Raw genomic sequence first — 24844 nt, forward strand, 5'->3', positions numbered from 1 at the left:
TTGAATAAATATCTCTAATTTGAAACCACTGTTATACATGTAATTGCAGCTTTAGAATCCTATTTATAGTAAACTTAAAAAACGTAGAGAAATGCTCTCTTCAGTTGGACCATACCTTCACCAAATTTATTTTGCTTTCTAAGCGATGTTGTGTAGTCCCCACAAAATTAATCAAATGTATTGGTACAAATGTATGCAACACAAGTTTTACGAGTACAGAATAAAATAAAAACAGTGACAGTGTTGAAAGTAATAGTGTTGGTGCTAAAGCAAGATGCAACTTGATATATATAATTATGAACTTTACCAAAAAAAAAGTTGGTGTTTAAATAAGGAATTGAGGATATTGGGACAGAGGGTGTTTGTTGTTTGTCAACAAAAAAACGACAGCCATCTAAGGTAAAACTAAGGGCTTGCTATAAAATGTGTATGTTTGTAGACTTTCTGTTTAGCTCAATATACGGTAATAAATCTAACAAGTTCGTGCTTGTGTTAATTTCTTTAAGCCAGTCATGCTTTTGTACCAGTGTGTTCCACGATTCTTGTGCTTTGGATATCATTCACAGCCCAATTTCCTGACACAAAGTCATTGTAATAAATGAAAATAAGAACGGTTTTCTAATCTTTTGTGACATACCACAATTTGCGTTTTTAGACACATCGTTTTATTCATAACCTGAATATTTCATGCCTTTCTCGTAATCAATCTCTATTCTTGGTAGATGATGATGTCATCATTGAGCAGCAGAATATATGTCGACTTAATCATTTTCGTCAGATTACTCGAAGAAATACAAAACCAAAATTTGAAACAGGAAGTTATGAATGAAATGAAACTATCGATGGTTACCGGTAACGGACATGAACAAAATCTGGAAATCGTAATTTTTTTTATGTAAAAAAATTTGGGGCGGGACGAGTTCAGAGGGGCAGGCGGGGATGAAAATCTATCAATTAATTCTAATTGGCCTAACACTTCAGTTTTGTACATTTCATGAGCAGAAGATTATATATAATATAGACAAATACAAACTTTTAACCCCATCAAAGTATCATACTTTACATAAATTTTAAGAAAATTAACCAAAAACTGACAAAAAAGATTCAAATTTGTGGAGTAATCTTCACTTCCAATGTTGAAATTAAAAATGCTAATTTTGAGTTTTCCTCAAGTTTGATTTTGTGGGGCTTTTTTCTGTGTATATTTAGGGCTTAATGCTATAGATTTAATAGAACTTAAACATTTTCTGTTGCATTTGGTTGGAGGTTAAAACTTAGTTTTGACTGGACTATTTATTAATACATGTATAGACTAATTTGAAAACAGGGCCGAATATTAAAAATCTGAATGCACAATAACTTAATAAGATTGGACAGGACTGCAAAAATCTAATTTTGGACACTTTGAACCTCAATGTCCATCAATTTAAAAAAAGCAGAACAATATCCAAACTAGTAATACAAGGTTAGAACCCCAAAAAAATAAAGACTTTAAATTAATCCTGTTGAAATTGATTAAAAGATTTGAATCTATTTTCAATTAAAGATTTCTTGCTATTATCTTTATACTCTGACATTGTGCAATACTGTGCTTTTTCAGTATACCTATATAGTAATTTACACTCCCTGTTTTGGTGTGTATATCCTGCCATATCAGTATTTCTTGCTTTTATTTATAAACTTAACAAAAAATAATCAATGTAAAATAGAAATGTTTTTGGGAAAGAAAAAGGCCAATCCCCCAACCCCCAACAAATTTTTTAAAAATATAAGAAATTTTGAAAGAAATAAAATATGAAACCCATAATAAATTTGAAAAAAATCTCTCCCATCCCCAATTCTTTTTTATTTATTTTTTTTTAGGACAAATGCACAATTTCAGATTTATTGTCTGTGAACTAGAAAAATGCTTGTTTTGATCCCTTTTTCTCACTAATAAGTCTAAACTAAATGTTTGGGGCAATTACCTCAAACTTCATCCTAACCTTCCCTTTGACTTTGTGGTACAGAAATTTTAAGTACAATTTCAGAGATATCCATACACTAAAACCCAAATTATTGTCTGGAAACTAGATTTTTTTTTGTTTTGGACCCCTTTTTTGCCCCTCTTGGCACCAATTCCTGAACTGTTGGTACCATAACCCCCAAAATCAATCCCAACTTCTTTCTGTGGTATTGAACATTCTATTAAAATTTCATAGAGATCAATTCACTTTAAGGGGGTTCGCGGGTCTAAATCATTTATATAGGATTTCTCTATATTTTTCTATAAATGAACTTTATCTTATAGTTAATAGAAAAATAAAATAAAAAAGTGGGGTCACCGTTCATTTGCGCTCACAATCTGCCTTCGAAAGAAGCATACATTTTTGTAAAGGTGGTTTTTTTCTGTTGAAGTAATAGGAGAAATAAAGGTAATATCGAAATAAAAAAAGAAATTTATTACAGAAATCGCTCAAATTTTACAATAATTTAGTTTAAGTACAACTTATATGGAAATTATATTAAAAAATATAGGTCACCGATGATATTTCAATTTTAAAGCCAAAAAATGGCATTTTTCCACCAAAGGGAGATAATTTGGAACTTTTTCAAAGATGTATACATTTTAAAACTCATCTGGGGCCAACACCAATTGATTGTTTTGAATGATTTTTTTACCATATGATAAAGTAACAACTACAAAAGGTAACAAATAAAACTTGTAATGAAAAACAAATGTTTAATTTTTTTCTGAAATTTTTATACCCTCAAGCCTCCTTAAATGGAGTTATTGCTCGGAAACCAAACATGTCTTCAGACAACAGCAACGACATGATAACATTATACCAACACAAAATTTTTTGCATTATCATAATAATTCTTCAATTTTGTTTAATCAAATTACAAAAATAAATGACTCCACAGTATTAGACACATTTTGTACAAACCATGTGTGCTGGTGTTGATTCATCATGTTTGGAACAATGGTAAAACTGTCTCCTAAAGCTTCTACATTTTCCATTGGTATTTCTTCAATATGGTAGGTCAGAGGCTGGCCACTGAGAAAAAATAGAATTAAAAGCTATATTAACAAATGATAACCCCTGCTTTGCAATACTGTTAGTATATCAAAAATACCAATAACCAAATCTATGAAAATTTACAACAAGTTACAAAATTAAAATTTAAAAGCTGTTATAGTTCAGAAATGGACCTTCTAAAAGTTCCCTATATATATGTGTTCGCCTTGTTTGGATGATCGCAGTATGGATCATCACGTTGAAACCAGTGTTCATTCCCCAATGTTTATATATATCAGCAGTGAACAGTAGGGATATATATCTTGGATTTCAATAAAATAATCTTAATTATTACTGGTACACAATGTATATTAATTATTAAGTCAAGGATTTCAAATTTATTAAACCAGGTAACACGCAGGAGTCGAACCCTGAACAGTTGGGGCAAGTATGGACACAACATTCAAGCTTGATACAGCTCTAAATTTGGATTGTGATAAAATTTTTGACATAATATGAGTTTCTGACACAAAACAAATGTCAAGATCTTACAAAACTATTGCGCACTATTGTGCAATTAAAGATTTCTTCTTTTAACTCTTCAAAAATTTGGAATTTGAGAAATTTGAAGAAAAAAAAAATTAAATACTACTAACCACCCCCATTTTTTGGCAATTAGTCCAAAACCTGATATTTCTTTATACATAATAAACAAGTAGTGTAAGAGAGGTAAATCCGAACATACCCAACATTGTATGTTAAATGTTTTAGAATTACCTCCCTTACACTGCTTTTAAATTGTCTTAATTGTCCATTGACCAGAAATACCTAGCTCCCCTCCTTTTTGTCCCTTATTCCGAAATATTTTTTGTCATAACCCCTAAAGTAAACAATAACCATCCCTTCATGGTAGGGAAACTTGGGGTTTAATTTCAGAGAGATTCATACACTTAAACATAAGTTACTGTTTAAAAACTACAAAATTCAAAAATTATTATTTTGGGCCCACTTTTTGGCCCCTTGTTCCTAAACTATTGGGACCATAAACCCTAAAATCAATCCAAACCTTCCTTAAGGGGTATTGAACCTTCTTGTAAAAATGTATGGAGATCCATACACTTCAACACAAGTTATTGTCTGTAAACTAGAAAAATGCTGCTTTTTGGCCATTTTTTGGCCCCTTATTCCTACATATAAGGAAAATTAACCTCAAACTGAATCCCAGCCTTCCCTGTGTTATATGGAAACTTGTGGTACAATGTCAGAGAGATCCATACAGTTACACACAAGTTATTGTCTTGGAACTAGAAAAAATGCTTGTTTTTGACCCCTTTTTTGGTCCTTTATTCCTAGACTGTTTGCCCAATAACCCCGTAAAATAAATCCTAACCTTCTACATATGGTATCAAACATTGTGGTACAATTTCAGAACAATTGAAATACTAATACACAACTTTTTGTCCTGAAACTAGATAAATGCTGTTTTTGGCCCCTAGTTCCTAAACCTGTGGGACCATAACATACATGTGATGGACTGTGAAACTCAGATCAGGAGATTTGGAAATTTTGGTCAGGAGATTAGGACTCAGATCAGGTGGTTTTTTCTCGACATAAATTTTGTCGTAAATGTAACTGTATGATGTAGAAATTGTGTTTTTTCTTCAAATTTCCTTCAAATTGTAATATGTTAATAGTACCCTTATTGCCTTTCTATTTGAATGAAATAAAATATTAAGAAGAATCTGTTTCTTGTTTTGTTTTGTTTTTGATAAATGATTGTTCACTGCTTGCAAATAAATCATTATATTTATTTATCTTATCTGTATAGATTTGTATTCAGGACTCCATCTCCTTATCATTGGTAACTGTATCGACAAATAAGAAAGAAATATGCTCTACATGTATATTTGCAACATCATAAATTAATTTAAAAAAAACAATAGAACTGCATGGCTTTTAAGCATTATGAAAGTCATATTTCTAGAAAACTTAAAAAGACTTAAACAGTGTAAATTTTTTGCTATTATGGCATAACCCAAAAATACAATCACAAGCCTCCTTTTGTGGTTATAAAAATTGTGTTAAAATTTTATAGATTTCTTTTTACTTATTCAAAAGTTATTATCCAGAAACAATCCGTCTTCGGATGACACTGACGATGATGTGGTACCATTATATGACAATTTTTTGTTAAAATTTTGCTGGTATATCAGAGATGCAAACAGTTTTTTTTTCCTGTCAGACAATGGGGCCTACAGGGTACCAAGTTTTGCCAGACCCATCAAATTTCTGCCAGACCCATATTTTCACTCAAAAATCAAATTCGACCCACTTACAAATTTTATCGGCCATGACATATTTCCTGAACTTATCAACTATGCTTAATAGACCTCCTTCCTAGAGAGCGAATTTCTAAAACAAAAAACATGACGGAAATACGGAGAATTGTTCGGGGCGAGATGGACAAGGTACGAAAGACTATTACTGGGCGGAAATACTGGTTCCCGGAGTTAGAAAATGCGGGGGAACAGGACATTTACTTTTATTAAAGATGATCGCAATTTTATAAACAAAATACTCTGCCGGGGCCGACGGGGATTTCAGTTTTGGCGGACCCAAGCGGACTTAAATATTGCCGGCCATCAGGTCCTGCACAGCTACGAGTTTTGCCGGACCTGCATAAATTCTGCCCCTTAGGTCCGACGGGTCCGACGATTAGTTGCATCTCTGCAGTATATAAAAACCTTTTACTAAATCAGTAAATCCTATATATCATATATAAAAAGATTTCGTTAAGAAGTTTGAGCTATTACAAAAGGGTAATGAATATTGATATTGTTATCAATAAATCAAAACCCAACTAAAGATTTTTGCTATACACCTATTAATTAACACTTACAGTCCTACATTTTGTCCATACCCATATTTTGCCTTGCAATTTAGATTATGTATTGTCCCACTATCAATAACGTTTTACACTGAATTTGATGTGTACTGATATTTTAGTCTTAGATTCATGATGTTATTAGTTATACCGGCCAGGCTTTGAATTAGCTTTCAGTACCTAGGCCTGTTGGTACTCTCATGCAGAACTCTACTTTTAATGGCTTTTTTTTTTAAACTATCTGATTAGTTTAGCCCTATTCAACTGATTTTATAGTTTTTTTCTTGGGTTGTGTTGTTAACTTCTGTGGAGGTGAGGATTCTACAAAAACATGTTTATCCCCGCCACATTATGTATGTGCCTGTTCCAACAGTTGAACCCATAAACATGTTTATCCCTGCCACATTATGTATGTGCCTGTTCCAACCCACAAACATCCCTTATGAAACTGAATTGTTTGCCACAAACTTGCAGCAGACTTGAACAAGTCAGGAACATGCAATTCAGTTGTTACAGTTTGTTGAATTGTCTAACATTTGTCATGTTGAAGCCTCATATAGCTGGCAGATGATTATTTCCTTGAAAGAGAACTTTTGTATATCTTGTATTGTTCATCAAAGGCTTTAGCAATCACTGCCTAACCTTTCTATCATTCTTTAGCTATAAGAATAAAACTTCTATAGGGATTCAGTTGATGAGGGGAGCAATACCTTTTTGTGTTAACCTGTTATTGCCCTTTTTTCAAGATGTTGTTAACTTTTATCTGAGATCAATTTAAGCTGTTAACTGTTTTCAATCCACATTGTTAATTGTTGTTAGCATTTTTTGCATTTTTTGTTAACTGTTTTTGCCAAAATCTAGGTGTTGTTAACATGATAACAGACCCTTATTGCCCCCCCCCCCCCTCGTTGATGTGTCCAGTCATTGAGAATTTTTGAAGATCATGTTTTGCTGATCAATAAGGCAGGAAAAGCTTTTTCTGTCTTCCAATGTTTAAAAAAAATCTAATAGTTAATTTAATATATTCATTTAAGGTAGATGGGGTGTCTAAATTACAATCCATAGAATTTTTTAATTATTTGCCAAAATGTAGTTTATGTCCTGCTTGTTTAAAAACATTAATAAAAAGAATGGGTCACAGGACTTATTTTCACACTACACTCCAATATTATGCTTTTAGATAAGAAAAAGAAAAAAGGGGGTCACCGGACTCTTTTTCTTGCTACATAATAAAATGGGTAAATTCCTAACACATTCTATTGTAAAAGTAACACTATCTGAATTATCTGCCCTTGCATTTGAGTTGCCTCCCCTTATTTGGCAAAGTGGGAAACATTTGAATTAAACACAAGTATTCGTTTTTTTGTAAAATATAACCATAAGTATGATAAAACATGATATTTTATATATTATAATGAAAATTCTTACACATGGTCCGAGTACACAGTTATTTCGTAGTGCATTTCTTTTAGACAATAAATGGAAATAAAAAAAATCCCACCTGCGCTTTCTCCATAATATTTTTACAGTGTGTTGTACTACTTTTGGGACAAATTATATCAAAATTATAGAAAACTTCATCTGCTCTAACTCAAAATATGGACAATTTTATGTGAAGGGGGTCTTGAAATCTTTTGACAGCTTCCGAAATGCTAATTTCTGACCTTTTTCAACTGGACCAAATCACTACTTTGCATTATAATTCATGAATCAAATTTTTTTACAGTGTAGTTTTATCCCCCTTCTTGCTACTTGAGGCATAAAACATAAATAAATAAATTTGGAAGGGGTATAAAAAAAAAAATGACAAGTAACACACTGTCCACACTAGGACTATATTCGTGAACAACGAAAATCAAGGGACGATAACTGTGTACTCAGACCACATGAATTACCTACCTACTGTTTTATTTTTTACCACAGTGCCAGTGGCCATGTTTTTTTTTCATTTGTTTCAGAAAAGAATCTTGTTTTAATAGATCAGAACATTTAAATTCATATTTCAAGTTTTCAAAACAATATATTATAAGGAACTATATTATACAACATCTTTTAATAATTTTATGTGTATTCTATTACTACTTAATAAGTATAACACATTAGAGCAGACACATTAAAAAAACATATCAATGTCATCAAGAAGAAACCCATTTAACCTGTTAACTTTATGTATGCGTAATTATATTTTAATTGTTTCGTGAAATCAGTTTTGTTCAGTATATATATATATGCTTACTTGTTATCGGGGTTTAAATAGGGCTGTTGGATAGCTATCTGTCGAGATATATGCTCTAACAAACTTCCATCATGTGTTAAAGAGGAATCTAAATCCTCATCCATTACAAGCTCTATGGGTGGATTTTTGTAACTTAGCCCAGTCTCGCACGGTCTTTCCATGGACATATTGTGTTGTTGTGATCGTAATGTTTCAATGCTGTCATCTGTATAAGTTGTACTGACCATTTGATGGATGTGGTTATTGTTGATATCTGGTGCATTTTCTGATGGTTCCTCAATATTACAATCACTGTTATTATTTTGTTCTTGTATTGGTAAACTTATATTCACTGGTAAGCCAGAACTGAAAAACAAGTATTGCCATTTGAGAAGCAAAATCAGCCCATTGAGATCACAATCACATACATTTGTACTCCAAAACATTTCTCAATTGGCTAGTACATAACATTATCTATAGTATATTATATTTGTATATTTAAAGACTTTAATTTTAAATAGCTTTTTTCACTTGCAAAAAACATGTATAATATTATGCAATTACTATCTTTTGATGAGGTAATAATTATATGTGTTTTTATTACTTTGAAAAAAAAATGATTGATTCATATTCGCTCACTTTAATACAGTTCAGCATATCACTTTATTCTGGTATCACCTAACTTGAACAAAGGTTTATACAGAAAAACATACTAATTTTACATTACAATGAGTTGTACATTTGTTGAGGAAGCATTAAAGAGGTCAACTGTCGAGGTGAATATCAATTTTTCTAAAGTCTACTAAACAACATATATTCACACAAACTAAGACAGTTATTGTTTGATTCCATTTCCAAGAAAAAAAATGTATTTGATGTCAAATAATTAGTAATTACCAAAGCTACTTGTATATCAACCATTTCACCATACTGTTACAAGCTATAAGTAAAAGCGTGTATAAACCTGTACGAAATTATAAGGCGAATTAAGCCTGGAAATATGGCGTACACCAGGCGTGAGTGGTAGTTACGCCTCTAAATCCAGGCGTAAGGGAGCAGGAAACGTAAATTTGAAGTCCTTACGGGCATAGAAAAAAGTGATAAACCTGGCATAAATTGAAATAACCAAGGCGTAAATTTTCTTACGGGCGTAAAACTGTTGGTATGGTGTAAATAAAAATACCCATAATGCTTTGTTAAAAGGATCATGGGATTTTTTTTCAAAATTTGGCTCTTTGGTTTTAGTGCAAAAGTTGGACTAATCCAGGCAGCTTCACATATTCAGGGATAACTAGCTTGTTTTGTGCTTTTTGGAAGAATTTGAAATTGGAATTATGGAATTAAATTGATTAATGAAAATTGTGAATTAAGGGCATCCGATACAGTTTTTCGATATAATGTCATTTTGATAGTTTTGAAATATGTTGTAGGCCTTGGCAAGTTATAAAATAAAACACAAAATAAAACATAGGTCACCGTGCTGGTTTTCGAGAAAATTGAGGCTGAAAATTGGGGATTTGTGCAATTTTGTAAAAAAGGCAGGCAATGTTATAAAATGTTTAGAGAAAATATTCTTCGTCGTAAATTAATAAGATAGGGTTCAATTTAAAGCTGTGATAAGTGACAATAAGGAAAAAAATAAATCCCTACACAAATGACTATACAATTATTCAAGCCTTGCTTGACCTTGCGGACCAGATGCTCAAAGTGGTATTTTTTTAATCCAAAAAATATGGAAATCAAGTGTTTCTGAAAATGTCATTTTTATCCTTTTTCTGTATAAACTGCATTTTGTCATGCTTTCTCCAAATCTCAAATAAAAAATATATGTCACCGTGCTTGATTCTATGATAAACGCGATTTATCCTCAAAATTGCGCCCCCCCTCCCCCCCCCCCCCCTTTGTAACCTCAACGTTAGCGCTAAAGTGCACGACGTCGCTGGCAGACTTTTTCAACATTATCGCTGCAAATTACTGGAGACATTTTTCAAAATGTATAAATATTGCTTGTAAAGAGCTACCTATAAATAGGTACCCGGTAATGTTGTTTTCGGACATAAAATCATGTAACTCATAAATACATCTCTTTGTTTGTGGTCTAAGTGAGAAATACCTCAAGAAAAGTGATTACGGACTATTGATAATTTTTACGGCTTTTAAAATTAAAGACTCGGCAATTAGAAACAGTTTTAAAATTCACAGTTTTTATAGCTGACTATGCGGTATGGGCTTTTCTCATTGTTGAAGACCGTACGGTGACCTGTACTGAGTTGTTAATTTCTGTGTCATGTTTGTCTCTTGTGGAGAGTTGTCTCATTGGCGATTATACCACATCTTCTTGTTTGTTGTTGTCAGAAAACAAAACAAAATCTTATAAAGGAGAATTTTCAATATGCTAAAGGATGCTTCTGTCCAGATAGAGAAACTATACCATAACTATTACAATTTTTGATTTGGCAAAAACAATTGAATTAATAGCTAGAGGACTGGACATATTACTTATGCGTAATTTCATTGGTAAATTATAACTATATATTTTTTTTCACCACAGCGCGACGCATTATGCGGGGTACATAAAATATCGCACGTTCATTCCTCTGTCTGTCCTTCCGGTCCTTATGGTTAATTAGATTTTTCAAGTGTACACTTCTTGCCAAATTTCTATTAAAATGATATCGTATGGACACGTTCGAAAATCAGCGCATATCAACTATCCTTTAAAAGAGTTATGCCTTTCGGAAATATTAATAATATTGGAAATTGCATTGTATTTGATGTCATTCTTTGATGTCATTCTGTCATTTCTCTAATATATTTGTAAAAGAAATAAAAGAACAAAATAAACAGCTGCACTATGAACGCATGATACGCTCGTCGTCTTATGAAAAAACCCACAATACATGTTTTTAAAACAACACGGGGGTGGTACAGGAAGTCATGGGAAGTATGTTCTGACTCATTCCTTATTCTTGCTCAAAAGGAATTTTGTATATCACAACATGTTTTCTATGATACCAAATTGTAGCTCAATAAAAATTCACTGAGAACTCAAAATGAAGAATCATCACGAAAAAATATACAGATAGTTATCAAAAGTACCAGGATTATAATTTTATACGCCAGACGCGCGTTTCGTCTACATAAGACTCATCAGTGATGCTCAGATCAAAATAGTTAAAAAGCCAAACAAATACAAAGTTGAAGAGCATTGAGGATCCAAAATTCCAAAAAGTTGTGCCAAATACGGCTAAGGTAATCTACTCCTGGGGTAAGAAAATCCCTAGTTTTTCGAAAAATTCATAGTTTTGTAAACAGAAAATTTATAAAAATGACCATATAATTGATATTCATGTCAACACCCAAGTGCTGACTACTGGGCTGGTGATACCCTCGGGGACGAAACGTCCACCAGCAGTGGCATCGACCCAGTAGTGTAAATAGTTATCAAAAATTAGATCTTAAAAATAATTTAACAAGTATGTGAATTTTTTTATGCAATAATTTTCTATAGTTTCTGAGACATGTGAAAACCCCCTCTTTTTCATAAACTCAATAACTCTGAAAATAAAATTGAATCATCCTCAAAAAGTATACAGATCTTCAGATTCATATGCATTGTAAGTAAGTAGTGTGTAAAACTTTTAGTAGCAATAATCATAAATCGTTTTTGAGATACAGCGCGGACTGTGAAAAAACACCCCTGTTTAAGTAACTCAAAAAGTTCACAAAAAAGAATACAGATCGTTTGACCATCATGAAAAAAACCAACCATGACATTAGGATAATAGGCTGTACCATGTTTACGACGGACAGACGGAAGCCGAAATATTTGCCACTGGACGTCAAGCAACCAACAATCAACCAATTTATAGGACATAGTCTTGGTATTAAGATAGCATTTAAGGTAGCGCCTTCCTCATATCAAAAATGATAATTGACATCCATTATATTTTTAACACCAAAAGGGTCAGTCATCTTGAGATTGCTAACTATACAATATTTTGTTGAAGATCTCACAGAAACAGTAATGTGTTTTATTTCTTATGGTTTTATTAGACTGTTATCCTGTTAGAATCAAATGCACTAATATTAATGGTGTAGAAGTTAGATGCGGGAGAAACAGAAATTGATGCATCGAAAAATCCACATTATGTTTCTAATTACGAAAAATTACACGCATTACGTCCTGAAAAAAGTGACGTTTTGCGGGATCAATTCAAACGCTTAACGTCGACCAAGAGTTAACTCCCTTGAAACTGTTTCGGATGCCCTTAAAGGGTAGTAGTATACATGGTTAATAATAATTATGTGAGTATAACTGCATGTAAGTTATTAAGTTTTATGTTCTACCAGAAAATTTGAAATCCCAAAACCTTTATCCTTGGATAATAACATTAAAAAATTTAATTTAAGTCAAATGGCAGTACTGATAGGGTTATTGCACGAATATTGGGGAATATTGTCCTGAGAAGAATTTTATATTGCACGAGCTTGGGAGTGCAATATTTGTTCTACCAGGGACAATAATATTCCCCAATATTCATAAGTAAAAATTGGTTTAAACTAAGATTTAAACATTGATGACCTTATGAATTTTGAAGATTTATTGCACTTAAGTGCAATATTAGAATTTATTGCACGCTAACTTTTGGTTACGTTCTGTGGGAAATATTATATTGCTATACCGTGAATAATATCATTTATATTTTAGTTCAAAAGACAATAATTTAAAAAAAAAAAACTTAGTTAAAATGCCACTTTTATTTCAAGAAAAATTATATGTCATAATTCTTATTTAAACTTAAACTTATTTGAGCCAGTGTCTGTGTGAAATATATTTATTTATATATTAGCTTCTTCAATGGTTAATATTTAAAGTTTTTTTGTCAACAATGAGATATAAAAGCAAAAGTACAGAAGTTTGTATCAAATACAGAAGAGTACACAGCTAATAATTGGTAATACACTGATTTAGAATAAGTGTAGTATTATGTAAGGATATTACGCCTGGTTTATTTATTGACCAGGGGTACTCATTTGCATATTACACCTCTTTTTTTTTGTGGACCATGGGTACTCATTAAAATATTGCGCCTAATTTTACGCCTTGTTTACGCCTCAGTTACGCTTATAATAATAATAATAATAATAATAATAATAATAATAATAATAATAATAAATTCTTTATTTAAAGAGGGTAAACACAGTTAGTTACAATTACTAATCTTCCCTGAGGCCCTCATATACATGTATACAATACAAGTAAAAGAATAATAATAATAATAATATGAGAAAAAAGCAAACATACAACATATAAACACAATTGTATAGACATAACAGTTCAATGTACATGTACCATGATTAAAAGATATAAAACAGTTACAGATTGCATGTAGTAAATAGATATAATATACAAGTCATTAAAATCGTAATAGTTGCAATCATTTCAGACTGAATATTGGGACTGTCTCAAGTATTGTTTTATAATTTGTTTGGAAGGGATTTTTTTTTATTTTATGTGTTGAAACTTTTGAAATAGGTACTGTGGTGCTTCTTATCGCATACATTTAAATAGCAATAAATATTTGTGATATTTGATTCTGTTTTCTACTGTCATCAATCCAAGTTTTTTAAATAAGGGGGCTGATGGGGATAAAGGGTCTGCATCAGGAATAATCTTGCTCCTTTTTGAAGTTTTAATATTCTTACTATCCCTTCATTTTTACATTCTCCCCAAACAATACAGCAGTAATTGATGCGAGGCAGAATATACCAATTATAATATGCTTTCCTGGCATTAATATCTAAAAATTTCTTTAATTTAGAAAGAAGGTATATTCTTAATGAAATGCTAGCACAAATTTGATCAATTTGATTTTTCCAGCTATAAGTGTGCTGTCAATTTTAACACCTAATAATTTCTCAATTGATGAATGTTGTAGTGTTTCTGAATTTATTACTAAATTTGGTTGAAAAGATTGGGTTGATAACTTCTGACTTGTTCCAGTAACCAAACATTTAGTTTTTTTGGTATTGATGAACATATTATTCATTTTGCACCATTAATCAACTTTGCATAAATTCTTCTTGAACATCATCATGTAAATCTTCAATACTTTTCCCGGATATATGAAGAGTAGTATCATCAGCATACAAGTCTGTTTTACAATTTTTAATGCAAAGGGGAAGGTCATTTATAAATAAGACAAATAATAGAGGACCTAGTATAGATCCTTGGGGGACATCAAATTTCACATCTTTTTTATCAGAATTAACATTGCTGGAATTTGATGTGACTGTCATACAAGTGAGAGGTTTAGCTAGCTATAAAACCAGGTTCAATCCACCATTTTCTACATTTGAAAATGCCTGTACCAAATCAGGAATATGACAGTTCTAGTCCATTCGTTTTTGATGCGTTTCGTTATTTGATTTTGCCATGTGATTATGGGCTTTCCAAATAGATTTTCCTCTGAGTTCAGTATTTTTGTGATTTTACTTTTTTCTATTACTTGGTTTACGCCTGGTTGACGCCTGGACATGCGTTTTGTAAACATTGCAATGCCACCTGGATATAGTATGATTTTTACGCCTTATTTCTGTGTCATATACAAGCGTCACACTTCATACAGGAATGTTCAGTGCAGTGAAATATGTTTTTATTCAAAATCTAATTTGTAAAGAGAAAACGTACTAAAATAATACAAATAAGGAAGAAGATCTTGGGTTGAAGTCATAAACCTTTGATCAGTGCTAGGAGCACAAAAATCATGCTCGAAAACGTGAAATCCAGCATTTTGATTGGTTGATTTTGGAGTATGTCGAGTACAAAAAAACTGACTAAAAAGTTTTGTGAATTCAAGGCCTGATATATTGACAATCTCACCCCGTATGACCAAACACTTTTCTTTGAGTGCATTGACAGCATTTGATTTTGTCTGTTTTTTTTAATTTGCATTGGAGTTCAGTATTTTTGTTTGATATACTTTTTTCCCTAAACACTGTTTACGTTCCCAACCATATATATTTATATTTTAATATCTTTTTTTATTTTTTTTGTTACATATTCATCATTTTATTTTTCTTAATTACTTGTTATTTCTTCTGGATGTTCTGTTCAATTTGACTGACCTGATTCATACTGCATATGAGTTATTTGACATTAGTGATATGTAAGTGCAACTCATGAACTTTAAGATAAAAAGACGGGTATTTTGATCTGAGGTTCTTGGTCAAACAATAAGGTATAATTGGTCGAAGGTCAAGGTCATTGAAATTAATGTGTTGGTTTGGATGCTCTAAGTTGGATATTTTTTATATTTGAGTTGGATTTATAGTTATTTTATAACTTTTTTGAAGAAAATTAATTAAGTAATATTCAGTCATTAGACATTAGACAATGCAAAAACCATAATTAAAATTTAAGTGTCAACGTTTCAACCTAAGTCCTTGAAAAGCCATCATATCCAAATATAAAATATGGACTGAGCTACCCCTTCACGACGAGTGGCAGCCCAGGCAGCCTAGGCTGGTAAAATTGCTCTTGGGCCTGTAAAAATCAGACTTACAGGCCAACAGAATCTAACTAAAAATTTTCAAAAATTGAGCTGCGGGCCTGTAGATTTAGCAGTTCAACGTGAAGACTGAGCTACGGAGGAAAACATTACCATTACCGCCTATGGAAAACAATTAATACACATACTGACCCAGTTATGACATAGTGCAATCTTTTTGACAATAAATTCAGATTTTGAAAGTATAGTGTACAACGGTCAACTATTGGGACAAACCATAGATGTAATTAAAATCATAGGGGTGAATTCTTCCTAGGGTTCAAAATATCACATGTTATCTGGAAGAAGTACTGTATCTCCCTTAGTTCACTCAAACATACATCAAAACCATAATTTTGAATCAACGTTAAGAACGCTTATTAAATAAAGTGTTTATTCAAAGTCCATTGACTTCTGAGGGGGAGGACAGGGGGGTACCCTTCTCCCTTCTCCCACCCCTCTTCTCCTTTCTCCTACCCCCATTCTCCTTTCTCCCACTAGAATAAAACATCTCCTTTTGAGATATTTTTTCTTGAAATATTAGAAAATTTTTTAAAAGGAGGGATATTTTATTTTTTCTCCTTTCTCCAACTTTTTCTCCTTTCTCCCAGCCTTCCTCTCCTTTCTCCCACCCCCTTTCTCCTTTCTCCTACCCCCTTTCTCCCTGTCTCCCTTACCCCTGTCCTCCCCCTCACTTCTAATAGACAGGAGGCTAGGATAAATAGATATGCTAGCTGTACAATACCACATGTGTCAGTAACAGGGTTGTAATATTGAAAAAAACACGTCGACCGGATCAACATGCTCTTTCTAAACTTTTTCGAGTTCAAACATTATAATTATTTATTTGCATACCCTATAAAACTGGGAACATTGTGACATCTTTCAAGTTCATCCTGTGTCATCAATCTTGTTTCGCCACTACTATCTTGAACTAAAATCCATGATGTTGTCTTGTCGTCTGCTGTTGTCCGACGAGCACCTGCTCTATCAGACGAAATCGAACGCTTTTCCATGTGAGAAGCTGTGAAAATAAGAGATTAAAATTAACATTTTTTTCTTTAAACAATAAAACATGTAAACAAGAATCTAGAAATAGTATAAAATTAAATTGGAAAATCCGTATTATACTTTAATGTCTGAAAGTAGTGATCAAATATACGTACTTTCATGTTGATGGTTAAGTTTTATTTTTTTTCAGAAGATACAAAATGAATCCATGGCATATAAGAGCTAAGGGTCGTATAAATATATAGAGCAAAAATCACATTTGTATAAATTATTGACGCAAATATGCACGAGACCTGTTAAACCCAGTACAGTGTCAAAATCAGCTGATTCACAGTATACTTTTACGATAACTATTTTGATTTCTGTGTTTCTAGTACTTCAGTTTTGTCAATTGGATTATGTTATTACAGTCTAGTCACTTATCAAGTTTACTTACGATTGTTTTTCAGTGAAATATAAATGTTAATCCAGCGGGAAAAGTAAAGTGCTTTAATTGCTGGTGCCAGGAAGAACGTGGAGAGCGTCTGTTTACAACGTCTGTTTTTTTTCATTTAATTTTACGTCACTGGTCGTTACGTCACGTTATCCGGAGAGTGAACTTCTCCAACAAAGAAGCAACCATTTGTTTTGTAGGGGTGCATAAAAGTTTTTTGGTAAAACAAAAACTGATAACTTCGATTCAGAGACCTATACGCAAGGATTCGTATAGCTAACGTTGAATTCTTTGGTAATAGTACAAATATAATATTTCTCTAGCTACCCTGCGAGAAAATCATTCCACCGTTATTTAAAGACAAATCCTTCTATTCAGATCTACCAATAATATCTTCTTTATATTTTATTTTTACTTTAGGCTAGGTAAAAGCTTTAAAATTAGCAAATAAAATATGGGGTTTACGTTATGATCGACCTCGTTTTCGATTTAAAACGCCATCTTTTCATGGAATTTGGAAATCCGGACTTCTAGTCAATAGCAGTGTAATATTTTAATTTAAAGTCCGTATCCATTGGAAACTTGTCTGTTCTGTTAGCCTAGTTGTAAATACAAACTATTTTAATAATATTTCCATTTTCTGAGTGGAAAATAATAACGATAGGTTGCAATAATAGTTTCAGTCCCGCTTTTTTTTTATTGTGAAATACCTATAAAAAAAATAAGTTTAAAAAAAATGACCAATAATTTCTCCATGAGTATGAGTAATATTATTGAATACTCATGCGTTGTTTATATCTAAACAAAATAAGGAAATAAAAAGATGGGGTCACGTAATGGAAAAAGAAATATTTCTAAAAAGGGGTTAACAATTTGAATTGGCGGGAACATATTGCACCAATTCTAAAAACAACGTCGAAAGACGTTCGGCCGGTAAAGGCTATATTCTTACAAATTAGGGACAACCTTGTTCTCGATATTTGCTGTTATGTTGTTTGTTTGTTTAAAACTACAATAAATGCACATTAATTTATACACATTCATGATAGTACTTAGTTTTCAGTCAGTATCACAGACACGTTATATAAATGCAGTGGTTTGAAAACAATGCGTTGTGCAAATGCAAATGCACACACGCATGCTTCTATGAACATTTCATTTCAGGTTATTCATAGTGCTTTTAAAAATGTGTTGAACAGAAATTCTTCTTAAAATAGTGAAGACATTTTTCTTTATATAATATCATTGTTCAAAGTATATTTTAAAGACAAGACAGAATTAAGCTTTCGATATCATGGATTTTAATTTCGTTTAAGAATGTCGATCCTTTTTATTTTGACGATAATTACCTAAACTCATCAGAAATCTAAGACTCCGTTTCCACTAACAATAAAGATCGATCGTTTCTGAGATCGTCGATCTTTAGTATTGCAAAAATGAGAAAGATCGATCTTCAATCGAACTTAAACATTCCATCTCCAGATGTAGTTTTAAAAGATCGTTTTTTTTTTATGAACCGACCTTTCTTCAAGTGAAAACGCTTAGATACATCGCGATCGACTTTTCAATCGATATAACACTCAAAGTATAAAATAGAGAAAGGCGACAACAACCCGACCATAGAGTAGACAACAGCCTAAGGCCACCAATGAGTCTTCAATGTAGCGAGAAATTTCCGCACCCGGAGGCGTCCTTCAGCTGGCACCTTAAAAAATATGTTATACTAGTACAGTGATAATTAATGGACGTCATACTAAACTCCGAATTATACACAAGAAACTAAAATTAAAAATCATACAAGACTAACAAAGGTCAGAGGCTACTGACTTGGGACAGGCACAAAATTGCGGCGGGGTTAAACATGTTTATGAGATCTCAACCCTCCCCCCCCCTCTCTATACCTCTAGCCAATGTAAAAAAGTAAACGCATAACAATACGCACATTAAAATTCAGTTCAAGAGAAGTCCGAGTCCGATGACAAGATGTAACAAAAGAAAATAAATAAAATGACAATAATACATAAATAACAACAGACTACTAGCAGTCAGAGACATACAATACAATATGTCTCTGTAGCAGTTAACTGACATGCCAGCTCCAGACCTCAATTAAACTGATTGAAGGATTAATCATTATGTCTTCATGATATGAATATAAGGCACAATCCCTCCCGTTAGGTGTTTAGTATCATACTATCATATTAATTTGACACAAGGTTTGTACACATTTAGTCTCCTCTCTATGTAGTCTATAATCAAAACTGAAGCCGTGGCATAACCTGATAACTAAAAACTATTGAATAGAATTTTATCAGCTGTTTTATAGACATATCTATATTTATTTAGCTGTTTATATAGACATATCTATATTTATTTCATCTAAACTGACATTATCAACGGAAACCGTGTATTCGCGAATTCTATATTAGGCTGTTAGGGGTTGTTTACATTGTGGACGATTCCATATAACATTGTATTTTAGCAGTTGTTTACATTTTGAGTAGTATAGTATACATGATAAACGTATGTTTGTATGTGTTTGTTAAAGAAAACAGCTCTAGGTTTATTATACAGAAATATGTCACACAGTTTATTTACACTTTGGTGTGTCTAAATGACCTACATTATAGCCATAAAAATGGCACAAATGTATATCCAAATTGCAAATTACTCATGGCATTTAGTGTGAATTAATGAAATAAGAATTTACCAACTATTAAAAATATACATGATACTGCGATACATCTACAGCATTGGCAGATCCAGGGGAGGGTTCCGGGGTTGGACCCCCCTTTTTTGGACGATCAATGCATCTTGCAGTGGCGGATCCAGAAGATTTCCTAAGGGGGGCTCCGCTCCAATCATGCTTCAATGATTCCCTATATAATCGACCAAATTTTTCACACAAAAGGGGGGCCGGGCCCCCAGGGCCTTCCTGGATCCGCCTTTGTCTTGAATGGGGACATATTGTTAGAACCCCTCACACACACACTTTGTCATGGGTTAGGACCCCCCCTTTTTTAAAATGGCTGGATGTCCCTGTATAGTGTTTTATTTAACAAAACCAATAGATATAGTCCCAGGAGTTTGAATCCTAGCAATGACCAGATGACGGTGTAAAAATGTGCCAAACTCAACTACATGTATCACAGTAGAATCAAGAAATGGGGAAGTACACCCCCCAACTCCATCCTTATTTTTATCAAGAAAAGGATGCGGATTGTAAGGTCCTTCAAGTCGTTCTACTTGACGAATTACATTCCTATTCATATTGATAAATGACGTGAGTATATGCTAATGAGGACCGAATGACAAAGAAAACAAACCGACATATACAGACGGCAACAATCAGTCTTCAAAAATGGACAAAATAAAGAAGTAAAGCAAACTGTTTTGAGAGTATTATAATTTGGACTCAGTTAGATATTTTTCAACAAATTTATAGTTTTAAACATACGAATACATTTATTTGTTGTTTTTTTTTTTTTTTTTTTTATCTCCACGTTCTGTCAAATCATTTGAGAATAAACACTGAAATCTTGATAGTACCGTTTTCGCTTTATGTAGATATGAAAATAAATCTGCGCATGGTCAGTTTAAAAATATTTTTATAAAAAGCATATTAAGTGCAGTATTGCAAAGCATGTATGGAACGGATATGAACTCTGCGCCGGAGATTGTGAATTTTGATGACATGATCAGAATGATTGCTGATTTTCGTACTTTCTTAATGATTTGTAAAATATCAATACAATTAAGAACCTACGAAAGAGATTGACCCTAAAGGAATCCCAAAGAACAGATAAATTCATACATGTAGAAAATTAAGGAAAGAAGTATTATATTTTATTTGATTGGCTCATCTTGTATCCAGATTCTGTTTCGTTTCTTGACAGTCATTTTGTGTGTTTTTTGTTGTTAGATTGCTGTATAGTTGACTCTCTTTTCATTCACATATTTTATCCAATTCTGGAACATGTCTATTTATATGATTATATAAAAACAATTTTCATTTTCTTCTCGGCAAATTAGACTATCAAAACGATTGTCACTCTCACTATCGGCTCAAGGCGGAATAACTCTCATAAAAGTTTCCAGTTCGCGGAAACCTCGACGTCATAAACCGCTGACGGCATAGTATTGTTGCGCTTGTATATGTTACAGTGAATTTGTATAATCAGGGATTATGTAGAATCCCTGATTTTTCAGGGAATATGTAGAATCACTGAAATCATTAGTAATTATATATAATCCCTGAATTTTATACAATTACTGTCTTTTGTTGAGGTAAATATGACCAGTGATTTTACAAAATCACTGAACATTTTAATGATTATTCTACAAATTCCCTAATATGATTTCAGGGATTATCAAAAATTTAAGGATACTTAAATTTGTTTGACATCTTTTTTTAAATATAGACAAATTATCCACAAATCGATGTTCTATTTGTAAATCCACAGAGCATGTTATTTGTGGTAAAACAAATGATGAAGATGATTATGGAACATATGTTTTGTGTTGTGTTTTTTGTTCAAATGAACAAGAAATTCAAACTGAGAGAACTTACGCATCTAAGTGTATAGAAAACAGGCAGAACTAAGGATTGACAAATAGAACAAAATTTTAGAGGAAGCTGACATTTGGTGTAATATTCTCATAGCAATTCCACAGGGTAAAAAAAAGAAATAGAAACCCCAAAACATGGTATATTGCTCGAACCAGTTCGAGGTTGCTGATACCCTTTTATTTTTATTTATTCATTTATTTTTTATTTTATTAATTTTTTTTTGGGGGGGGGGATACCTTCAGATGTTTTTACTGAACACTTTATTTCTCTTAGGCGTGTCGTAAAATCTGATTTGTGAAGGAAAATGTTTTTTAAAATCTAGATATTGTGGTAAAATAACTGTGAAGTAAATAAACATGCCTATTAAAAATCAGGGCAAATATGCGATGGTCGATCCGTCTAAATTTAATTTGTAAAAAATAAATGACTGTTTTTGTAACCTTATGCTTAACATTTCAATGTATTGTGTCTAATATTATACAATTATAGCCTTTGTATGAGGTTGGTACAAACATATATTAACCTGTCAGACTGATATTGACTGAGGACGAATTATTATTTTAATAAATAGTGTTTAACATTTTACAATTTATGTTTATAATGATGTTTCATTATGATTTTATAGAATAAATTATTTGTTTATTCATTTTCTTTATAAATAAAACTATTTCTTCAATTCAGTTATTATGTATAATCACTGACGTTTTTTCTAGTGATTATACATAATCCCTGAAAATGTTAGTGATTATTTATAATCCCTAAAGAAACCAGTGATTCTACATAATTTCAGGAATTCTACATAATCACTGTTTATACAAATTTACTGTATAAGCATATATGCACGTAAACAATAGAGGGATTTGTCTTTAAATAGTTTTTCAGAATTCGAAATTACGTTTACGAAAATCACTGCAGATGTCAGAGAGTCAGAGAAATTGTTTGGACGGCAATTTATTTAATATGCACATTAAAATAATTATAAGTACATGTAATATATTAATCAGTGGTGATGCATTAGTGTATATAACATACTTACAAAAATAGAATGGATTTGTTAAAAGTAGAATAAACCATGGAAGTATTATATCAATATAATATGTCAATATAATACTTCCATGAATAAACATAGAGAAGTAAAAGAAAACAAAAATTCGGTATAAGTGCGGCACTATGAACATCAAAGGCCGTTGAGTTATACTTAAACAATCAACGTATTATCATGTATTATGCTGTATTCCATGTATACTTTTGATATATATATATTATACAATTATAGCCTTTGTATGAGGTCGATACGAGGTTATATCGACCTAAGAGAAGCATATTGACTGAGGACGAAGTCCGAGGTCGATATGCTTCTCTAGGTCGATATAACCTCGTATTGACCTCAACCAAAGGCTACAATTGTTATATTATTAATCAACAACTATTGCATGAACAATGTAAAATTGGGGATTTGTAGAATGTATTTTTAGTAACATGCTGTATGCCCTGTGCAATATGCTGTTTTTGACCTACCAAAAGCTTAACACAACAGTATTGGCGTGCAATCTGAGTAAATACAAATGTACATGCTTTTCTACATTGGTTAGAGGTATAGGGGGAGGGTTGAGATCTCACAAACATGTTTAACCCCGCCGCATTTTTGCGCCTGTCCCAAGTCAGGAGCCTCTGGCCTTTGTTAGTCTTGTATTATTTTAATTTTAGTTTCTTGTGTACCATTTGGAAATTAGTATGGCGTTCATTATCACTGGACTAGTATATATTTGTTTAGGGGCCAGCTGAAGGACGCCTCCGGGTGCGGGAATTTCTCGCTACATTGAAGACCTGTTGGTGACCCTCTGCTGTTGTTTTTTATTTGGTCGGGTTGTTGTCTCTTTGACACATTCCCCATTTCCATTCTCAATTTTATGTGATCAAGTTTTAACGAATCACAAATCCTTAAAAATATTGGATTAATAATATATATATATATATAAATTGTGTATACCAAGAATATTTTGTACATAATCCTGTTATTGGGCCAATAAGAGTATATATAAATTTTCAAAAAGATATAGTAGTAGGACCCTTATTACCTTTATTAATAGCAACAAAGCCTTGTAAAAATGTTTTATTATTAAACTCTCACAATGTGTAAATACTAGTGATACTAGTTCTTTTTAGTATACCTCTCATGCTTCTTTCTAAAATGGCATTATTATTTTTTTTAACTTTTATACTTTTAAAATTTGAAATGTGCTACTGTATTTTGTGCAAACGTAAATGCAGAAAGATTAGATCAGGTGTGAAGTTGTGTTGATCAGTTAATTAATGGCACGCTTCATGTGTGAATAAGTACCGACTAACTGGTAATCGACATGCTTCAGGTGTGAAACAATGCTCAATTAATCACCGGCACGCGAACTATAAAAAATAATTTGTTTATTAAAGTGTCCTATATTTACTTTTCAATTTCTTATAGGAACAATAATGTTTAAATAAACGTGGTGACAAGTGCCTTTGCATGCATATAAGTGTTAGTAAAATTGAAGTATAAAATAAAATTATATATCATAATTATACAACATTAAACCAATACATTTTATTTCTTATAGGCATTTCTAAAGAGTTGTATAATCAGCTAGTACAACACGAAGAAGAGATAGATTTCTATTGCAAAGAATGTGGTTTGCCAGCAGAAGAATCCAGCATCCCACAGCTACCAGACTTTGAAAGTACGCTATTCTACTGTTGGTGTCCATGAGGCCAGTTTTCTCTAGAACAGTCTACTGTTAGCACCCATGAGGAAAGTCATTCTCCAAACCAGTCAACTGTCCACCTACCCGACACGTCCGAGGTATATGACCAGTCAACTATCGTCCAACTTAACAACTCATCTTTCATCGTATCAGACGAAGAAGACACAACTATTCATCTAGACAACCTTGACCAGTCTTTCGACGTCACACAACGTACCTTTGCTGAACCAGAGATTATTACAGAAGTTTAAGTATTCATAAATATCTTAGTTTTTTTAATCATTAACTTCAAGTATATGATAGTATTTTAATCATGAATATCAATAGGCAGTTTTAGTTTTCTTGTATAAAATGCAAAATTGATTTTGTTTTTAAACGGATTGCAATTATGGCACCCTCAACGGAGTTGGGGTGACATATTGTTATTCTACGTTT

The 24844-nt window shown here is 32.3% G+C and overlaps 1 protein-coding gene across 9 annotated transcripts in view; it reads right to left on the reverse strand.

The window, feature by feature from the left end:
* LOC143083796 (uncharacterized) overlaps positions 1-17327 on the reverse strand; it is a 58755-nt gene extending 41428 nt beyond the window's left edge. For 2 of the 9 annotated variants that reach the window (XM_076260154.1, XM_076260156.1), the window contains exons 1-4: positions 17102-17325; positions 16510-16678; positions 8123-8467; positions 2931-3041 (exon numbers count right to left, since the gene is read on the reverse strand). In XM_076260154.1, the coding sequence (XP_076116269.1) occupies positions 2931-3041; positions 8123-8467; positions 16510-16678; positions 17102-17216 (740 nt within the window). In that variant the 5' untranslated portion in view covers positions 17217-17325. Of the gene's footprint in view, positions 1-2930; positions 3042-8122; positions 8468-16509; positions 16679-16820; positions 16911-17101 lie in introns of those variants that run through there. The other 7 variants (XM_076260153.1, XM_076260150.1, XM_076260149.1 and 4 more) reach the window with 7 other exon arrangements.
* Between the last annotated feature and the right edge of the window lie 7517 nt (positions 17328-24844).

The sequence above is a fragment of the Mytilus galloprovincialis genome, chromosome 7 (genome assembly GCF_965363235.1).
Source record: "Mytilus galloprovincialis chromosome 7, xbMytGall1.hap1.1, whole genome shotgun sequence".
NCBI lineage: Eukaryota > Metazoa > Mollusca > Bivalvia > Mytilida > Mytilidae > Mytilus > Mytilus galloprovincialis.